General features: G+C 23.8%; 3 protein-coding genes across 4 annotated transcripts in view; 1 reads left to right on the top strand and 2 right to left on the bottom strand.

Annotated features, from left to right (window-relative positions):
* Positions 1–4732, bottom strand: part of LOC129608284 (tRNA-dihydrouridine(16/17) synthase [NAD(P)(+)]-like) — a 55465-nt gene extending 50733 nt beyond the window's left edge. The window contains exon 1 of the mRNA XM_055519687.1: positions 4645–4732. The gene's annotated coding sequence lies outside the window, so the exon portion shown is untranslated. The remainder of the gene's footprint in view (positions 1–4644) is intronic.
* Positions 4733–5250: 518 nt separating this feature from the next.
* Positions 5251–8045, top strand: LOC129608335 (eEF1A lysine and N-terminal methyltransferase homolog). Its single transcript, XM_055519795.1, has 10 exons — positions 5251–5440; positions 5498–5620; positions 5673–5909; positions 5965–6166; positions 6232–6361; positions 6532–6664; positions 6726–6906; positions 6961–7141; positions 7203–7389; positions 7448–8045. The coding sequence occupies exons 1-10, from the start codon at positions 5349–5351 to the stop codon at positions 7989–7991; spliced, it is 2010 nt and encodes a 669-aa protein (XP_055375770.1). The 5' UTR covers positions 5251–5348; the 3' UTR covers positions 7992–8045.
* Positions 8046–8192: 147 nt separating this feature from the next.
* On the bottom strand, positions 8193–20359 carry LOC129608334 (SUN domain-containing ossification factor). 2 transcript variants are annotated; one of them, XM_055519794.1, is made up of 5 exons: positions 20229–20359; positions 19890–20138; positions 17203–19507; positions 10905–12306; positions 8193–8522 (listed from the first exon to the last, which is right to left on the bottom strand). In XM_055519794.1, exons 1-5 carry the CDS (start codon positions 20285–20287, stop codon positions 8512–8514), a joined length of 4026 nt encoding a protein of 1341 aa, XP_055375769.1. In that variant the 5' UTR covers positions 20288–20359; the 3' UTR covers positions 8193–8511. The 2 variants fall into 2 exon arrangements, with proteins under 2 accessions (XP_055375769.1, XP_055375768.1); XM_055519793.1 differs by lacking the exon at positions 8193–8522 and having other exon boundaries at positions 10593–12306.
* Positions 20360–21566: the final 1207 nt, after the last annotated feature.

Genomic DNA, 21566 nt, shown 5'->3' with positions numbered 1-21566 from the left:
ATTAAAGAAAACTAAAGTATAGAAAATAGAAATTCTCTTTAATTGCAGAAAAAATTTAACGAACTGGAAAAATTAAATTTCACATATAAAAGGAAATTATTTGACCGAAACGCTTGAAAACATCATTTTTCGTTTTTTTGTATATTTTTTTGTATATTACTCGTATTATCAACTCATTATAAATATTTATAATTATTTTATATTATGTATTTTGATTGAGCATCGAATAAATTGTTTAATAACGAAAATGTAACACAAGAAAATCGAGATTTTTTAATATTTTATTAATTTTTTCAATATAAATTTCTTTATTTTGCTATTACAATTTAAAAACAAAAATTAGGTTTAACTGTTTTAGAATATATTGAATAGAATTGATAAATCTAAATTTATCATAAATATTTCCGACACCCCCATGATAATTATTTTTTATTGTGTAATACTTTTGTTGTCACAACGAACAGCTGCTTAAGTCGAGTTTGACCGTTCTTTAAATCAGCACAAATTTAAATTTTCGAAAATTTAACCAATTCAATAAATACCTATACCAGTTTCTCATTTGCTTTAATATCAAAATTTCATATATATTTGTAATGAATATTTTACAAACAAATTTATTTGCAAACTTTTCGATTTGAATTGCAGCAAACCCTAAATTTTAAATTATCACATCTTTTTATATATACCAATAGAATAGGTAGTCAATGTAGAAATCCAGTTTTTCTTAAAAATATTAAAAATTCATTTTTTTTTATAAAAAATATGATGTTATGAAAGATTAAGTGAATCCGCGCTTATATGAGATCAATTAAATTTAAAATGCAAATTAAAAGAGCTCATTTTAATTCTCTGAATAATTTTTATTCTTCAGAATAACAAAAATTTATTTACTAATTTTTATTATACTTTGATTTTTCTACATTACATACACATATTAATAAGAGATTTTTGTAATAAAAAAAAAAACGCTATAAAATTACCATTAATTCTTCACGTATGGTATTAATTAAGCAAACGGAATTCCGTTTATTCCTTTGAGGAATTCCCTAAATCATTAAAGAAAAAAAAATCCCTTTTTTTTTTATTTAACACACTTACAAAACGTGGCAGCGTTTATTGTAATTGACATGATGAAAGAGATAAGTTTTCTCATTAAAAACAAATTTTGCGCATGACTTTTTGTAATTTTTGTTTTTTTTTTTTGTTTGACAACATGAAAAAAAAATATGGAAAAATATCTTTTTCAAAAGTTTCTCTTAAAAATAAATTGATAAAGGTTGCCAGCATGTTAAGAATTATATTAGAAATATTGTAAGAAATCAAATATACGACATAGATTTGATCATAGTAATTGTAAAAATCAGAATTTGTCAAAATTTTATAATTGAAGAAGAAGGATATATGTAATTTTTTTCTTTAAAAAAAAAGCAGAATACAGTTTTATAATTGTTTCAAAATTTAAGTTTCAACAGCTATATTTTTGAGTGCAATACGAGTATCATTTTTTTACTTATATAATCATGAGAAATTATAAATTATCAAGAAGAGGAGAATTACTTGCAATTAAAACAAAAAATAAAATTGAAAAACTTAAGGACTCTGTACAAAGGCCAGCTACCGGTATTCCTTTAAATGCTTTACCGGGATGGGCTGAAATACCACTATATAAGAAATTACCAATGTTCGAATGCCCTAAAAATCAAATTATTTTCACAAAAAATCTTATTGGACACGGAGTATAAATTTATATTATAAATGCATATTTTATTAAAAAATTTTATTTTCCATTTCTATTTTAGCTTCCAAAAATTAATAGTGAATATGATACTAATTGTTTAAATATATTTAAAACAGAATATAATTCATTGAATGATTCTCATCTACGGCATTTTTATTCAAGAAAGCGAAATTTAGATGTAAATTAAAAACTTTATGGATTTTATAGTTTAATTTCTTAATAAATGCTCTATTTATTTAAGATACTGAAAAAAAATGGAATTATTACGAATAATAATTATGTTATATGTAATCTTTATGAATTCAACGAGTATAGAAGAATATTGAATCATGTTCATTTATTTTCAATTCATAAAGAATTAAAAATAAGAGTTAAGTGCATACCATAAATAATTATGGATCAAAATATAATAGTATTATATTCATTAGTATTTCTCGGCATGTTAATTGTTACACAATTCGAATTATAGTTATGAACAATTTTTGCTGAAAAATTTACAATTTCCAGTCGAACATAATCAATTTCCAATTTTAATTGTGAAATGTTTTTTTTTCTTGTTTCTTAGGAAACAGAGCATCAGGACAAGAAAATGTTAGAGCATGCTGATAATATTATGAAAAAAGAATATAACAAAAGAATGTACAAGACTGATTACTGTGATCCAGAAAATGTTCTTCGACTAAAAAAAGAAATTTTGAATCAAAAACTTCAAAAACACAAATTAAATTTAAAAAGTATTGACGAGAAAAATTTAAAAATAGAGAAAATGCAAAATTTTAAATTAATGATTATAAAACATAAATCTGAACTTCATAAAATTGCAATGGAACAAAGACAAATGCTAGCAAACGAAATTTTACGAAAAAAAGTTATGGAAATTAAAAAACACATAAAAAATAGAAATTATGTGCACGCAAGGCACATGAAATCCTTTAAAGAAAATCAAGTTAAAAAAAAACTTGATATGGTATAAATAAAAATTTTATCAATAATTTATTATGATTGAATATTATTGTATTATTTTAGAAAATTATGCATTGGGATAAACTTATTCAAAATACTACGAAAACAAAAAATAGAAATGCTGCATTAATTGCAGAAAATGATGCTATCAAACAGAGAAATATTACAGTGAGTGAAGTCGAAAAAATTATTGACATTTTTTTCAGTTTTAAATAAAAATAAAATTTTTGTAATAAATAGAGACATATACGGAATTCACAAAAAATGTGGCAAAAAATTCAAAACAGAATAGTTGAAGCTTCAAAAGCAAAAAGGTCTTTAACTAAACCTAAGATTTCTATGGAGAAACGTTTAAGTAAAAAATTGTACACAGAATTAAAGGTAAATTTAGTAGTCTTTTTAAGTTTTATACAGTAGTGCTTAATTTATATTTAGTACAAAAAAACGAAAAGTATATTTTATTTATAATAAAAATTTTTTAGAAACAAAGCGAGGAGATGAAAATTTTTAATATCTCAAAGTTCACTTGTAAAGATATTGTGGATGCAGTTCGTACAGCTATCGACATTCAGGAGAATTTAAATTGTTCTCATACAAATAAGAATATTTACGAAGCCGCAAAATATATTATAGAACATGTTTTAGCAAGTGTAAGAAATTTTTTCTTAATCAAAATTGGTTTAACATTAAGAACTTATTTTCTGTTACAATTCCTTTCAGATTGATTATGACCTTAATTATAATAAAAATCATTTTAATGTAGTAAATCAAACAGTTGAAGAGATATTTAACAACACAAAAATTATTGTTCTGCAGGTCAGTAGAAAAAATTATTTTACTTAAATTAATTACAAAAAAAAGGATCTACCTAATTAAAACCTGTATTTTTTTTTCTTTAAAGAAAGCCAAATTAGTTTTAAAAGATTTCAATTCATTAACTAAATTATCAAAACAAAATAAGAATACTAATAGAAACTCTAATGCAAAATCCGTTTCTTTTGGTGAATTTTCATCAGTTATTGGTACTTCTGCATTACAAGAAGAATGTGACCTGTTTTGTAGTCCAATTATTATGAAATCTGTTATAGGAAGAATGCCGACACCAGCTGTAAATTTAATACATGCATGTACTAATAATTACCGTATATGATTCTAATATTTTATTGTTTCTTCTAGGGATCTTTAACATCGATAATAGCAGCACTAGAAGAAGTTAATAAAGAACCTTTAATTGGCGATGAGATTTTATGTGAAAAAGTTAGAAATGAAAAAATTTTTTTGGGACATATTCTAATTAAATTCAAGAGGCAGTTGCTTGTTGGTGTTAATCAAAAAGTTTTTGATGTTTTAAAAGATTTTGTTAACCGCCATATTTTCGAAATCAATAAAGAATTATTAGGTATGTAATGATGCCGTTAAGCAAAATATCTACATATTTATGTACATATGCATTCTTTGTTTATTTGATAATTGTAATTTTCTAAATATAAATCGATTTATGTACAATTAGATTTGGGTAGAAAAATAAAATTTGCTTTATACAATTTTTTAGATGTTGATAAAAAATACTTAAGGAATGAGATAGCTAAATCTATTCTAAAGTACAATGTAAACAAATATGATTTTCAAGCCAACTTAAGATTTTCTACAAGCGCGTTAGCCGCAGACGTAATATGGGAATTGCAAAAGAATATTTCAGAACCAATTAAAATTTTTGATGAGAATACAATCACTATTTCCTAAATTTTAAGAATTTACTTACATATATGTTAAACGTATTATAAAAAAAACAGCAACATTATAAATTTGTACAATTGATAAATTTTAATTGAATTTATCATTGAGAAATTTAAAAATACTAAAATATAATATAGCGAAAAATAAAAACAATGCCAATTTCCTAACTAATTAAAAATAAATTAAAGAAAATACTTATTACTTACAGGCTAATTAAATAACTTCCTTGTTAAAAAAAAAATAAATAATTTTTGCAATCACTTTACTACACTGTGAAATTTCAATGTTTTGTTTTTGATTCTCCAATTGACAATTTTCCAATCCACGCTAGGTTTAATTGTCAAAAACATATTGTTATTTGTTCCCATTCGATAAAAATATGGAACCCATTTCTTATGTGGATCATAAAACGAAACATACTTTTTACAAAATTAATATTTCGCGGAGTATGCAATACTTCAGTGACGTCTAGTTACGGAGGAATAAAGATTTTCTCATTTTTAATTAATTTCTCATATTTTTAAAATAGGTATGTCTAGTGCTTGAGTGAAATCCGCATTCCTTTTAAAAGGATGAACCCTTTCTAAATTTCAAATCTGTTTACAATATCGATAAAGCATCCCAGCAGCAGCTGTAGGAATACCACTGCTAACCGTAAAATTAATGTCACACGTAAGGTATGCATATAATTTTAATATTTTGATAGCAATGATTAGAAACGAACGAAACGAGAACCAAAATACTGTCGACATACATAGGAATGAAATTTATTTACATACATTATTTATTTACAAATAATACCATGCGGCTTATGTCAGAACGTTGAAACCAATATAGGAACATTCAAAACAAATTAAAATAAATTATAGTTTTTTGGAAAATATTCGATATATACGTATAATATAAAATTATGAATTTGCTGCCAAAAACTCATGAAGAATTCAGTAAATCAGATTATTGGAATTCTTTCTTTAAAAAGCGGGGAGAAAAGTCTTTTGAATGGTATATTGGACTGGAATTATATTGTAGCATGTGAAAAATATAAGAATATAATTTTAGGTATGGTGAATATTTAGAGCTTTGTGATATTTTAAACAAATACATTAAGCCAAAAGATAAAATTTTGGTAGTAGGATGTGGCAATTCAAAACTTTCGTTGGATATGTACGATACTGGTTATAAGTAAGATTTAACTTTAAAGATTTTATCTTCTCTCATTACAAATGTATTTTAGGGAAATTATAAATATAGATATTTCACATGTAGTTATCAATCAAATGTTGGATCTGAATCGAAAAACAAGACCAGATATGCAATTCTTACAAATGGATGCCACAAAAATGACATTTCCGGACGAACATTTTTCAGTAGTTCTAGATAAAGGCACTTTAGATGCGTTAATGACGAGTGATGAAGATAGTGTAGTTTCTATTGTTCAAAAATATTTTGAGGAAATCTGTAGGGTTTTACGGTACCTACCTACTTTTTCTTTTTTTTCATTTTGTTAAACAAAACTAAAATTTCAGCAACGGCGGCAGATATGTCTGTATAAGTCTTTTGCAAGAGCATATAGCAAAATTCGCAATTAATTTCTTCCAAAGCCATTCTTGCATGTTACGAGTAGTTCGGTGTGTGGAAGCAGAAAATATTATGAGTGCTCAAAGTAGCGAAATGAGTTTCCCTATTTTTGCTTTGGTTGTTACAAAATTCAAAAACCTTAATCAAAAGGTACCTTTAATCCAAAGGTCTATATGTTGAATAAAAATCTTATTAAAAATATTATTAATTTATAGGTTCTAGAAATTTGTATGGGCGGAGATAAAGCTCAGAGAGTTCAGTCTGAATCTCAAGTATTAGAAAGTATTGATTCAATACAAAAAACTGCATTGATATTCAATTCTCTCAGAAAAAAAGCTCTGCAAGGTAATGGTGTTATGTTAATGATGAAAAATATGTAAATACCACATTTTAAACAAATTTTTTTCTTTTATAAACTCCTTCAATTCAAAGTTGTTTCTCTGTAGCTATCTATTATATATATATATATGTTGAAGTAATTATATATTTTTAATCTACTTCAAAAAAAATTTCAGATAAAAATGATGAATTAGTTATTGAGTTATGTGAAGTGAGCACTAATAAAATACGGTTTACAATATATGTTGTAGAACAAACTCCACAAAGAGGAAATTCAAAGTATGGAGCATTTATAGTACCTCAAGGAAGGTAAAATTTTAAATAAATGTAAAACGTATATTAGTTAAGTTATTGTAAATATCAAACTTAGAGAAGCAGAATGGTTATTTTCTACTAAAAGCGGAAGAAAGAAGCTTTTAAATACAGCTAAACATAATCGTTTAGCAATTGTTACATTACACAGAGATCAAGAGTATGAATCCCTAGAAAAAATTCAAGAAGAGCTTAATAGTACTTTATTAAACCTTAAACCAAACGGAATGATAGAAAAAGTATTTTGATTTTATATTGATTGCTATTAATAATCTTGTTCTTTTTAAAAACAGATACCTTACTTGTCTGTTGGCCCTGATGTTGGCAAAAGAGAACTTGTAGCAAAAGGTAATTCACAGTTTTCTGGTGAATATCGAATAGAAGATGTAGAATATGAAGGTGGAAAAATATATAGACGTTTAGTGTTTATGAGCAACCAGAATGTAATTCAGTCAGAAGCCCTTATACAAAAGAGTATTTTGAAATTTAAATGAAAAATGAAAAAACCAAATTACAGTTACTTTATTTTTCATAGTTAAACGAAAAAACAAAGAAGAAAAAATAATAAATTTGGATTATTTAGCTTGTGAGCATCATATTTATATTACAATAGGAATAAACATGGCCACAAAATTCATTCAAAAAAGGAAAGTTGATGATAAAATTCTCGTTGTTGGTCTTGGAGGGGGCGGTTTGTGTTCATTTGTCCATAAGACTTGCGAGTAAAACTGCTTTTACTATTATTTTTATCGGTTATTAATTTAATTTTACCTATTTCAGTAATATTATAATTCATGCGATTGAGATAGACTGTGAAATCTCTAATGTAGCGGAAAACTATTTTGGTTTAAAATTAGACGAGAGAATGCAAGTTTTTATTGAAGATGGTTTAAATTTTTTAAAAAGTTGTACAACACAGTACAAAATAATTATCTTTGATGTAGATAATAAAGATTTATCATTAGGTATGAGTTGTCCGCCTAAAGAGTTTGTAGAAAAGGATGTTCTTAATATTGTAAAAAAACTGATTGAACCAGATGGATTTTTTATATTAAATCTCGTTTGTCGTGATGAAATTTTAAGAAACGAAATTATAACGCAATTGAAAGAAGTTTTCAAACACATTTGCACATATAAATTAGAAGAAGAAGTTAATGAAATTGTTTTCTGTACTAATCAAAAGGATTTATTTAGTATGATAGATTGGAGGAATAAATTGGAGAGATCTTGCAAAGAATTGAACAATATTATAAAAAAGAAAAAAATTAATAATAACAGTTTTGAAAATTTAGTTGAATTCTTAAATAATTTATCTATATCTTAGTTATAATAAAAAATATAATGTAAAATTAAAAATAATAAAAAATTTAAGAAATTAATTTGAATATAATAAATAATATGCAATTACAAATTGTATGTTAAAAATATTTATATGTGTTTAATTTAAATAAATTTACTCATTTATTTTGTTATTAACTTTTTCTGTTTTCAATTTATTTGATTCGGATTCATTTTCGCAATTAGTTTTGTTTAAAGGTTCAATTAAAGAAAATTTTTGTTGATATATAAGTGACGAAATGTAGAATGTTATAAGAATATAAACTAAAAAAACTGCAGTTACAATAATCAATATTGACATTATTAGCTGTAATTTTAAATGAACGTCATTTAAGTCTTCTTTTAGAATATTATTCTGCTTATCAAATGTCGCTTGCAATTCCGTAAATCGCTGCTCAATCATGGCAAGTGTTTTTGAAAAGCATTTTTGTGAATCAACACAACAGTCTTTGCCTGTAGTGCAAAATACTTCAGAGTTTTCATTAGAAAAGCACATTGTTTTTCAGTTAATATCGATCTATAAAAATACAAATAACATAAATTATTTACTATTTTTTAGAAATTCGTACTTGAAATTTTTAGAAATATAATTACGCACTTAATAATATTATTCTAATAACTTTGTTAGATTTACGTAAATAAATATTTCTTACATTTATATTCCACAATAAATTTTTCAAAATTGTATTAGCGGTATTACTTCGAAATGATTAATTTAAAAAATCGTATCTTGAAGAAAAAGCTTTGTGGTTTGTTCAATAAATTTCCGTTGCTTAGGATATGAATAAACGACATATTTACATATATGTACGGTTAATGGTTATAAATTTTAGCATAACTATTATCTGTTTATTATTAATTTCAATAAATTTAGCAACAACAGCAATGTTATGTGTCTTCCAAGTTTACATTTTTCAGTTTTGCCGAATTTCGAATTTTGTAATAACAATGTGTAGTAGAAATATCAATATAGGAGTATGTTTAAAGAAAATGAAATGAAATTCTTTTTATATTAAAAAGCATTATGCACTAATTTTTATATTATATTATCGAATAAATAATAAAGATAATGGCGAATAAATCAAAAGGTTGTTTTTTAATACATATATGTATGTATTTAAATTATTTTGAAAAAATTTCTCGGATATTACGAAAATAACTAATTTTATGGTATGGTATGTATAAAATCTTGATAATCCTTTAAATAGAATTCAAATTTGAATAACAAAAAATTTTGTCTGCACTTCAAAGTATTAAAAGGTTTACAATATTATTTTAGGGATTATTAGTAGATAAATAGTAAATGAACAAAAATTAATAAATTAGGTTCGATTTTATTGACGAAAAAAATAAGTTTAGTACAATGTTATTTTAACATAAATTTCAGTCCTAAAATGGATACCCTCAAATAATTACATTTCATAAAATTACTAATATTAAAACACATTACATTTATGACAAAAAATAAAAAAAAAAACTCAAGACACATGCACACCATATTTGTTTAAACTAATTATGAAAGGAACTTTTTTAAAAACAATTACAAAATTTTGATCTAAATAAATATGAAAAAAAAACTTATATACAATACATATACATAATTAAAATGAAAATACGCTAATAGTATAAACTGGAAATTACCGAACTTATGAAAGCTACGAAATTAAACATGACTGTTAAATATTGCAAACATAAAAATATTAAAAAAAAAGTATAATATAATTCATTTAGTCTACTATTGTATAATTTTAAATTTTAATTTCAACTTAACGAAAAAAATATATTATTTAATATCAAAGCAGTTTATACCGGACGAATTTAATTCAATTTTTATTTTATATTTTTACTATAACTATTTAAGTTTTTGTTTATTACTTATTTTATTTTAATATTTTTTAGTATTTTAAATAATTCAAACCTTAAATTTAAAAACTAATTTAATTTGAATTAAAGTTTTATAAATTTCTTTAAAAGAAAATGTGTATATTTTTATATTATTTAATGTTAAAATATCTTATAAGTTAATGTTGATGAAAAATGGAATGATTAAAATATTTTGAATAAAATATTAATTATCAATAAGTAAAATATTAATTATTATTTATATGATCTGATTTAATATTAAATATATACAATAATGTATGTTTTAAAGTAATAAATGTAATGTTATAAACCCTGTATGTTATATCAAAAAAATTTAATTCTATTGAAAATTTCAATTTAATTTATGGTTAATTTATGTACATAAAAAGTATTATTTTATGAAAATTTACTTAATTTAACTACAATATTTCTTAATTTTAATTTCTTTTTAAAGTTATCAAAATTTCCAGTTTATATTACGCCTTTTCGACACAAAAAAAAAAAACATTAAACAAATAAATGAACTAACTGAATGATTGCTTGATAGTGATTATTACTTTTTTTCAATTAACTTTTTTCTTTTTTAAATAAAATCACAAAAAAAAAACCAAATATATACATTTAAATATTATTATACTAAAATGATATCAAAAAATACAATTTTTGTATTTTCAATATGATTATTTTCATTATAAATGTGCTTCGTTAAAATATAATTCTAAATTATAAATTAAAGCTAATTAAATTAATTAAAGTTTATTTTTCTAAAATAATATCTACTTATTTATTAAATATAAGAAATTTTAATTAAACTTTTCTTAAACAAGACAAATCACACAAATCAATCATAATGATTTAGATAATATAAATGGGGGAGCGAAAAAGTTTTTCAATTTTTTTTTTTTTCTTTTAAATATTTTTTTTTACAAATAATTAAACATTTCATTTTCATTATAACAAATTTAACAAATTTATTAAAATACTTTTTTAAATATTTTTTTAAAACTGCGTTGTTTTTTTGTCTTATTTTTATTACCATTATTTTCTTTATTTGTTGCTGCTGCTGATGATGATGATTCTGGCATATTGTGTTGTAAACTACTGCTTGTACCCTCAATACTAGCTTGCAATGAAGAATCTTCTGAATTTGTTGTACGTAATGAATCGTTTTCACTATTATTTATACTATTATGAAATATTATTTGCTCAGAAACAGTTGAGTTTGGGGATGGATTTCTTTCAACAATTATATCACGTTCGCTATCTAATGAATTATTTAAAACATATTTAAAATATTCTTTATTATTTGAATTATCTTGTATTGTTATTTTCTTTTGCCGATTTTTATTACTACCATTACGTATCCATTCCCAACCAGTTGATTCAGTTGTAGTTTTTTTGTTAAATGGTGATTTAAGAAAGCTTGGTGATGATAATCTTCTTATTTTAACTGATGTATCAGATTTCTTTGGTTTATTGTTGTTATTATTATTGTTGAGTTTTTTTAATTTTTCAATATTATTTTTCGATTTTTCATCATTATTTTTATTTGAAATATATTCATAACCAGAATTACATGATGAAATTTGATCTGTTTCATCATCAACAACAATTAATTCTTCTGGAATTGTTTCATTTTCTAATTCATCACAATAGTTATTATCACTACTATTATTACTTTGACCATTCATTTTATTGCTTGCATCATAAAATATTTTTGAAAATTTATTAAATTCTTTATAATTTTGTTCTAATATATTATTGTTACAAATAATTGGTAATGAATGTTTTTTTATAATCGGTTGATTATCTTTTGAATAACAAATTGATAATTTACGATTTCTAACATTTGATTTAATTCTATTATTACAATTACTGTTCTCACTATAATTTTCATATTCCTCGCAACTATTTATATTTTCAATTGAATTGTCACTACGCATATTTTGATCATCAATCATTAAATCTTTATAACTACCATTTATTTTCATAGCCTCCTCACTAGGTCTTCGAATTTTTTTATTTGCTAAATTGGAATTTCTCGATACACCATCCGTTGATTTTCTTCGTTTTAATTTTTCATTTTCTTTTCGATTTGAATTACTTTCTTCAAATTTCTTATATAGAGATTTTTGTCTTCTACCAATTAATGTAACAGAATAAAATGATGTTAAAATATAAATTAATCCGATTGTTGTAACAATTATTAAAACAAACATCCAAAAATGTAATTTTACATTTAGTTCATCTAAATTTGATTGAAGTGCTGTATTTTGTTTTTGGAGTAATAATTCTAATTCAGTAAATCTACGGTTTTGATCTTCAATTGCAGTTAATGTTTTTGAAAATGATGTTTGCAACTCTTCCACCTGCTTTTTATAACGTCTACTTAACTCTTCCAAATATTGCCCTGATAATGACATATTACGTTCGAGAGCCTATAAATAAAGTAAAGAAAGTAAAATTTTATTAAAATTATATTTTACTTTTTTTTTTGTTTTCGAGATGAAAATAAGAAATTCGTTAGTCTATGTTTAATATATATAGAAATTTATATGCAAGTTTGTTAGTTGTAATTTTTGGATATTTTGCCAAAATATGTAAAAATAAAAATTTTCTTTTTTGAGTAATAATAATTATTCATTACCAAATTTTTAAGATAAACAAAATGTTTTTTTTTTCGATGCCAAAATATTATTCAGTGGAAAATATAGTCACGTCTACATAGTTTTAAAAATACAAGAAATATGAATTAATTAATTTTTACCACTGATTTTAATTTGTTTAATAAAATACATATTATGTAGTTTAATAAAGTAGTAAGAATGCGAATTACACATATTATGTGCATTAAAAGCAATGGATTTTAAATCAAGGACGGAGGAACCTAGCATGCAGAAAGACCTTAAGGGCTATTTACAAATAAATTACACAAAAAAAACAACATAAAAAAAACGAAATTCGAATACAAAAACAACAATCCAAATTAAATTATTGATCCTCAAATTATTTTATTCGTCTTGCAATATCAATGGATGGATATAGTAATCACATTGTAAATTAATAAACAAATTCAATATGAAAAATTATTTTCTATTTCAAAGGTCAAATATCATATTATTATAATATATTTTTTACAAAAATTTTTAATTCTTGCCTCTTATTAAATTTAAAAGATATTTTTAACAATAATGATTTTTACTAATATTTTTAAATTTTACAGTTGCCCTTGAGTCCTAATTAGTTTTTTACGAGAAATATTACGAATATGAGTAAATACAGACATCTCTTATTAATATTATTATTGCACAGTTCATTTAATTTAATTATTATTTATCAAATATTAAAGCAATAATGCATTTCTAATTAACGTTTAGTGGTAAGTCAATAAATCTGAATAAATGCTAACATACGATATTATAATTTTTAACAGTAAAAATTAAATGATCTAAACGCAGAGATAATTTCATTACACGCACTCATAATATAACAAAAAAAATAAAAATTTAATTACATCATAAACTTCCCGTTCAATTTCTTATATTACTTATAATGCCTATTTTAATTTAATTATAATTAGTATGTGTGACAATATGAAATTCTTAATTTAACTGTTCAATAAAATATAAAATTAATAATTTTTGGAAACGTACATAAAATTTCATAATTTTTAATAATTTTGTTTCCTTTTTTTTTTAATTTTTCGGATTTAATTATTTTTTTTTTATTTTTCAACTGAATTGAAAAATATGCGTTTAAAGTTGTTACGTTTTTCACCTTTTAAATTTATTTTATGCTCGTATGATAAAAGAAATTTTACAACTGAAACACGCGAATTTGTTCATTTTTTTTTCTTTTATAACTCCTTTTTCTTCCTTTCTAGTAAATACAAGAAAAATAATAAAGGACAAATATAAAAAATAATAAAAAAAGGAAAAAAAAATGGTTTAGTCAATTATTTTTGGTTGTCTAGGAATTATGTAATATTTAAAGAGCTTTTATAGTGCATTCGAATCGAATCTTTAATATTCTATTCACATATATAAGTATGTATGTATGTATACATTGAACATGCCTTCGTCGTACACTAGTTAGAACACTCACCTTCAAAGTATGACCTCATGTATGAGGTTTTAATCTTCTCATGACAAGAAAATATAAAATAAAGTAAAATGTATAATAAAATTTGTTCATTTTTGTATCGGCCTGACCGATATTTACTTATAATATATTGTATAGAGATTAAGTTATTTAAATAATTATTTTACCCTCATATTGTTAAGCAATAATGTTGGATCGGCATGTAATGTGTTGAATTAATCGTCATTACAAAATAAAGAATAAGAAGAAATTAAAAAATTATTGAAATACTAATAACAATCGAAAGCATTTTGATTCAATTTTTCAAGTTCAAGGAATTTGTTTTTTGTGAAAATTTTGATCTCATATAAAATAAGTCTAGTATAGTTTTCCCCGAACTCCAATTTTTTCTTGATTAAATCTTGTTATCTATTTTCGTTAACAACTTCTCTATGTGTTTATTTCTGGTATACATACATTGTATTATTTTCCCCCTGATTAAGTTTTACCTTAATTTTATATCAAAAATGATTAATAAAACCAAATGTTTTGGATAATAAATAACCAGATTTATGATTGAAAGTTTTAATAGAATTCTGAAAGATCTAATTAAAAGATATTAGCAGCTATGTTCATAAATTATTGACAATATTTAATAAATTATTTTTTAAAAAAGATTAGACAATTGTAACTTTTTATAACATGGATAAAACAAAAAAATTTAAACTACATTTTTATGGGTTAAAGTGAAAGGTAATGATAATTTAAGGGTAAGAAAGGTAAGGAAAATCCAATTCTACATACTACTTTTAAACAGGGATATTGTTCCCCATTTCAATAAATCAAATGTATTCTGGAGGACTCAAAAACACATGCAAATATGCTAAACTAAAGTTTACATATTTTCTAAGATTAAGACAAAATAAATTGTACACCAGCTGGATAGCCACAAAATGATAAGGAATCATTATGTTGTTGGTCAAGTTTTCATAAATATATAGAAATAAAACATCAACAAACAATATATTAATTATATAAGTAGCAGATATTGTTTTGAATGTCACTATCAGATTAGTAAGCTAATATAACACTTTTTAAAAAGAAAATTAAAGGCTTTCAATAATAAAATAATTGAAATTAAACTGTAAATCTCACAATATACATAACAAAATTTTTAAATTATTTTTTATTTAACACTCTAATTATAATGTAATTTATTATATATAAGATTTATGTACCTACTTGTGACTCCTGACTCTACTACGTTGCCAACTTTAAAACTTTATTTTTTAAATGAAAATAATAGCCTAATTATGATTGATATATTGATATCGATTAACAAAATACAATATAATTTATACATCGTTTCATTTCAAACACCCCTTGTTTTAGAAAACTTTGTAATATTAGTGTGTTTTAAATGACCAAATATATTAAGTGAGTTCCTTTCCTTTTTTTTTACAAAATATTGATTTTCGTTATTTTACCATACATTATTATTATTGTTTTTTTATATAAATATATAATTGATATAAATTTCTATAATATAAAATAGTAAATACAATATGTTAAAAGATATAAGCAGATCTTTATATATCTAGATTTATTTATAGTTTACGTAAAAACCATATATCACTTAATAGCTGTTACCGTTAAGTTCTGGAAACTTTTTCAAAAGCAACAGAAAACGGTTAGCTAGGAAAATATTTATGATAAAGAGAAAAATAAGAAATACATACTTTTAGTATGTATACTTTTATGTATGCATTGTGATTAAATTCGGTGACTCCAAACAAGTGGGCTAGCATCAATTTAGAGGCTGCCGAAATATTCAAACTTTTAGAATGCTATCTAATTTAAATATAAATATGTAATCGGAAAAAGTGAGAATTCCTAAGAAATTTGTAAACTTTCATGAATATTGTAAAAAATATTATTAAACTTTCATAGGTTTTTTGAAAACGAACTTATTTAGGCAAAAGATATTTAAAACTTTTAGTTTATTTTATAGAATTTTCAAAGTATGTATTCATTTTATAGTTCAGAATTATAGATTTATAATGTATTAACATTTTTTTTTGCAATCATAATGATTTCGGGTCAATATAATAACAAATTTTTATTACATGGTATTTATGTATTTATATATATACCATAAACATTTGTGTTTGAACTATGAACTTCATAAATTTTTACCGAATTATTATGTTTTTTTTTTTGTTATTTTGTTCAATTTTCGAACTTCATAATTGTTGTTAGTTACTGAGCAATTGTTTTTCCCAATTTATTTCCGATTACACTTTTTGTCCTGATTTTAGCTTAATAAAAATACTTTTTGGTTTTCTTCTTTTTGAGAAATAAAATGTTAAACTAATATCGATTTATAATAAATTTTTATAAATCTATTAGAAGTGAAATATTTACGATATCAAGAAATATTTATGTTGGGAATTTTTTTTGTATGAAACATAGGTTGTATAGGTTGCAATATTTTTCTTAAAATCATTATTACTGACAAGCCTATCAAGATTCGATAAAAAAAACCCAAAGTTTTTGTACATTGAAATGAAAATCTAAAATTTTTTTGCTTACTAAAATCAAATGAAAGACAGTTTTGAGAAAGACATAGCACCAAAGTCAGCTATTTCAATAACTGTGTTAGTTCATGTACAAAAAATATTTTCTAAATATAATAAAATAATATTTCCTAGAAGTTGATTTTGTACAGAAATAAAAATTTTATATTTTCAATGTAAAGAAATATTATTATTTTTATTTTTTTGTTTATCTAAATTTTAAATTTTGAATATTATTCATGTATGTACAATAATTTAATCAGAGTTGAAGCATCAAACGTTTAAGGAAATTTCATTCGCTACAGTACTTTTAATCATGGAAGTAATAAAACCTTGTACATTATTAAAAATATACAGATTTTGTATACATAAATACATACATAGTTAAATGTATATTATTTTGAAAGATAAAAGAATTTAAATAAGAATTGAAGTTCGTATTTATATATTATGTATAATTACATGTTTTTTTCTTAAACTGGGTCAATCGAAATAGTGTATTACGTAGTATGTATATAAAAATTACACATAGAAAAATCAAAGAAGTTGTAAAATCATATAAAAAATTTATAGTAGCTATTTGTGTATTAATATATACTAAAATATGAATTTTTTTTTTTTCATGAGAACAAAATTAAAATTTCTATTTAAAAAAAATGTTATTGTGTTATTACTTACTTTAATTCTATTGGATAGTCTCGTAAAAACACTTTCTGTGTGTTGAGTAGATTTATGTTGATTTGCTACTAGGTTTGATCCTACTGAATTAATATTAAGATTGATATCATTAGTTAAATGTTCATTAAAAAGCCGTTCTTCTGTCTCCCATTGCGAATCATCATCATTTTTAATCTTACTTGGAATTATTGATGGAATAGGTGTCGTAGTGCTTTCATGTATTTCTTCTGATTTTAATTGCAGTTTATATTCAGAGGGGTCAGATTTTTCTTTGCTAATATCTTCCGAATACGTTTCTAAATTATCTTCCTCTGGTATGCTGTCGTCAATGAGATTAAAAATGTTAACTCCTTCCAGTACAGTTGAGTCAGAAATTTCACTCGATGTATCATCTATAGTGTTTACCATTTCAATATTTGATTCTTTAGGATTTTCCAAAGAAATCCTTATTTCATTGCTACTGATTTCATTTGAATTTTCTACTTTATTACCATTTTCAGAGACTATTTTGTCTGAATTTTTTTCTATTTCTTGCTGCTCATTATAATCATGATTTATTTCTTCATCGATCTTTTCATTTGAAATATGATTCTGTTCATGTACTACTTTCTCTACTGTTATGTTTAAAGGTGTTTCTCTATTAGAAAAATTCAGTAAATTTTTATCGAAATTAAAATCGGCTAAAGTTTGATATTTTAAAATATGGCACATTGCTCCTAAATAATCTAAGTTAATGCTATTCAAATAATAACTTTCTTTTTCGTCTATCAAGTATTCATTTTCATGAAAAAAATTTTCATTTAACTCATCATGAAATTGTAAATTGGTTTTTTTATATTTAGAGTCTTTCAAATTTAAAGATTTGTGCAAATTCGGAGAAATTGATAGATTTTTGCTTAAATTTTGAAAATATAATTTTCTAGAAAAACTTACATCAACACCGAATGTATCAAAACATATTTCTGATCTAATAAGATGATCTAAGATGATTCTAATACTTAACAGTTGTATAAGTTCTTTAAATTTACATGACAACACATAGTTGACGTTATCTATTGTTATTTGACTGCAATTCGAGCACTCGAACCTCTTAATTATCGGAGTAAAACATAAAATGTTATTATCTTCGTGAAATTCTATTCGATTGGGTTTTTCTTTCGTTAAAACTTGCGCAGCCTTTTTAACAATTGACATAACAGCATCACTAGCAGATTTAAATAAATTATTATCTTCCTTTTTATTAATTTCCACTTGAACGATGTCATCATCAACATCATCAATATCTTCGTATGGGTTTCGATTTTCAGAATCAAAAGCCTCAAACTCTGAAGTACCATAAACCCGCAACAAAGATATTGGACAAAAATGTTCTGAATTATAATGGGAATGTACGTCAACCCTAACATATTTCCCAAACAAATGTGGAAATAAATCGAAACTTTGAATGTTTCTTGTATCTTCTGCAATAAACCGACCTACATTTGACCAATCTCTTGTTGGAAATCTATTACTAACACTGACAGTAAAATTTTTTGGAGATGATGAAAATAACTCAAAGTTTGCAAAATCAATTTGTTTTGCTTGTATAGCTTCACACAGTTCAACTACAAACCAAATTCGACTTGTACATGGACTTAACATATATTCATCTTTTGATGAAGTTAGTAAAGCTCCAGTATTTTGAGCTTCGAAATTGGATGTTATTATTTTAGCACCACAATCTGGCGATGCATAATTTTTAACTCGTAATTTTAATAAATTTGGAGCTGGCTTATTTCCGTTTGTAATATTCTTTTTCATTGATGAGGTATTACCAGCATCCTTTTCTAACTTTTTTTCAGCTTCTTCCATTTGTTTTTGAGCCCATTCTGAAAAAACTGGGATCGGTTTTTCTTCAGTAATATTCTGTTTTAAAGTTGTTTCAGATTTTTTCGTCTTTATATCCTCGGACAATGTTGTAGATTCTTCCAAAGTTGATTGATGCTCTTCACTTATAATAGGTGCTATTACGAGGCTTTCGTCTTCATCAATTATATTTTGATCCATTTTATCTGGAGGTATATCTCGCGCTATTGGTGGATCGTTATAAGATTCATCTAAATTTATGAAAGAATTCATTTTTTTTTCTTCAAATGATGACGATACAGTATTACTTTTTGTGTGTTTAGTAGTAGTGTTTATTTCAATCTTTATGTTACTATCTAGTACATTCAACTGTGTTCGATAGGGTTCATTTACTCCGTCAGAGTCTACAGTCTCTTGTTTATGTAATATCTCTGGAGAATTTATTGTTTCATCGGGTCCACTGAATATAAAATTAAAATCGTAATCAAAATTTAATTAAAAAACTACAAATAAAGGTAAGTAGATACCTAAATATAACAATTAAATACAAAAGAAATACGTAAAAAAATTAAAGTAAAGCACATATAACTGAGAGAGGAAATTCATCAAAGAGAATCAAGTTATCGCATAAATAGAATAGAATGCGACGAATACAAGATTTGTTTTTTGAATATGTAAGTGTAATTCTCTATTTTTTGCGTAGAAAAAGAATTTAAGATTTAGTATTTAACAAAGATAGTTGTAGGCAACAAAATATTTTGTGGTGCGGAAAATATACGTATCGAAAATTTGCCAAATCGTATTAAAAAAAAAAAAAAATTTCTTGCGAAATAATTACTCACAGATAATTTATTTCTTCCCCTATTTTCACTACATTTCCATTTAATACATCAGAGCTTTCATCCGAATTAGTTGGAAAATTTTTATTAATTTTAGAGTCTTCTTTATCACAAGATACGCTTTCTGATTCCACAAGATTTTCACGCAACAAATTTTCTTTTGTGTTTAATTCTTGGCCTTTAATTTCCCTATTTGAAGTCTTTTGAATATTTTGCATACTTTCAGATGCAACTAAAATAAATAATGCCGAACTGAAAAGCAAAAAAAAAATTGTAAAATAAATATTTCAAGCCAATTAAGTCTTTTTTTTTTCTTTGAGCGCATAATTAAACTAAACTTACCTAGAAGCTATTAATATCAAAAATAAAATTACATATATACATTTTAATATAGATTTCATATTTTTTTCATTTGATTTAATACTTTCATTAAATATTTTTCGCTACACAAAAATGTATTATTTTTTAAAAAGTACGTGTACTAAAATTCTACTTGTCAACTTGACATCTACTGAAGAATAAAATCAAAAACACAAATGAGAAGATAAGAAGTTCATCGGCAATTTTATTGTTGTTTTGATATCAAATTCCATTTCGTTCCATTTCGGTTAAATTGCACTTTAATGACAGTATGAAAAATTGAAACTTGTGGAATTTATGAGTACTTTTGAGTGTTATAAGATTTGTCGAGTTGTATTGATTTGAAATTTTTCATGCAAAATGTCAAAGTTACAAAAAATTTATACATATACCCAATAAGTACCTTAAGTATCTCTATTATTTGTGTTGGTTTTGAGTTTTTTGAAAATGTATTGCATATATATTACCTGTGTTTCCATGAAGATTTTTGCATCAATGGCTGGCATGCGTCGCACTAGCCTGGTTTGGGGGGAATAATGAACGGAACGAAGCTGTTCATTGTGCTTATTATAAGATTAATTCGCAGTTTATAAAACTGCTCGAAGAGACACATATATACATAATTTAATTATATGTACAAAATATATGATTACACTTTTAAAAATGAGCATTTTGTGATGTTTATGAGAATAGACTTCAAAATTTAGATTTTACAATGTTACGGTTTTACATCTTTTTCGTAAGTAGATTTTTGCGTTCTTCCGTACCTACACATTGGTATACAAAAATAATAATTATTAAAAATAGCGGTTAACTTATATGCAAAAATTTACAGAAATATATGCATTTTCTATGTATGCTATAAAGATATACGAGTATGTGATTAACAATAGCCGAAAATATAAAATTAAAAAGTTGATAAAAAAAATAACCTAGAAATTATGAAAATTTACCCATTTGCTGATTTTACAACTATTAAATTTTATATTTTGACAATAAAAACATCTTATTTAGTAATATTAAGAAAATTAGAAAAGTTAGGTTTAGAAATATTTAAAAATTATATAAAACTTATATGTTCAATTAAAAAGTCTCACTCAAGATTTGTAAGATTAAAAATTTACTGAATCTTATAAGAAGAAAAAATTGAAAATATAATTAAATAAAGTGAAGAAATATAAAAAAACTAAATGACATTTTGTAAAAAGTTGATTGACCTTAAATATGTCAAAACAGAAACCACTTCAGTGAAAGTGGTATTACAAATGATTTGGATAAAATAACAACGGAATCCGGCTTTTTTTGTTCTATACGTCATTC

This window comes from Condylostylus longicornis, unplaced genomic scaffold (assembly GCF_029603195.1).
Source record: "Condylostylus longicornis isolate FDR11 unplaced genomic scaffold, ASM2960319v2 ptg000031l, whole genome shotgun sequence".
Classification (NCBI taxonomy): domain Eukaryota; kingdom Metazoa; phylum Arthropoda; class Insecta; order Diptera; family Dolichopodidae; genus Condylostylus; species Condylostylus longicornis.
The sequence above is the reverse complement of the archived record's forward strand: the minus strand, read 5'-3'. Positions and strand labels throughout refer to the sequence as shown.

What these genes read in the sequence shown, in the direction of transcription:
- LOC129608335 (XM_055519795.1), top strand. Translation starts at nt 5,349, where the DNA reads ATGAATTTGCTGCCAAAAACTCATGAAGAATTCAGTAAATCAGATTAT. An exon ending in GGAGAAAAGTCTTTTGAATG is followed by an intron (nt 5,441 to 5,497) that starts GTATATTGGACT and finishes ATATAATTTTAG; the next exon opens with GTATGGTGAATATTTAGAGC. An exon ending in TCAAAAACCTTAATCAAAAG is followed by an intron (nt 6,167 to 6,231) that starts GTACCTTTAATC and finishes ATTAATTTATAG; the next exon opens with GTTCTAGAAATTTGTATGGG.
- LOC129608334 (XM_055519793.1), bottom strand. Translation starts at nt 20,287, where the DNA reads ATGAAATCTATATTAAAATGTATATATGTAATTTTATTTTTGATATTA. An exon ending in TTGATATTAATAGCTTCTAG is followed by an intron (nt 20,139 to 20,228) that starts GTAAGTTTAGTT and finishes TTTGCTTTTCAG; the next exon opens with TTCGGCATTATTTATTTTAG. An exon ending in GACTATCCAATAGAATTAAA is followed by an intron (nt 12,307 to 17,202) that starts GTAAGTAATAAC and finishes CTTTATTTATAG; the next exon opens with GCTCTCGAACGTAATATGTC.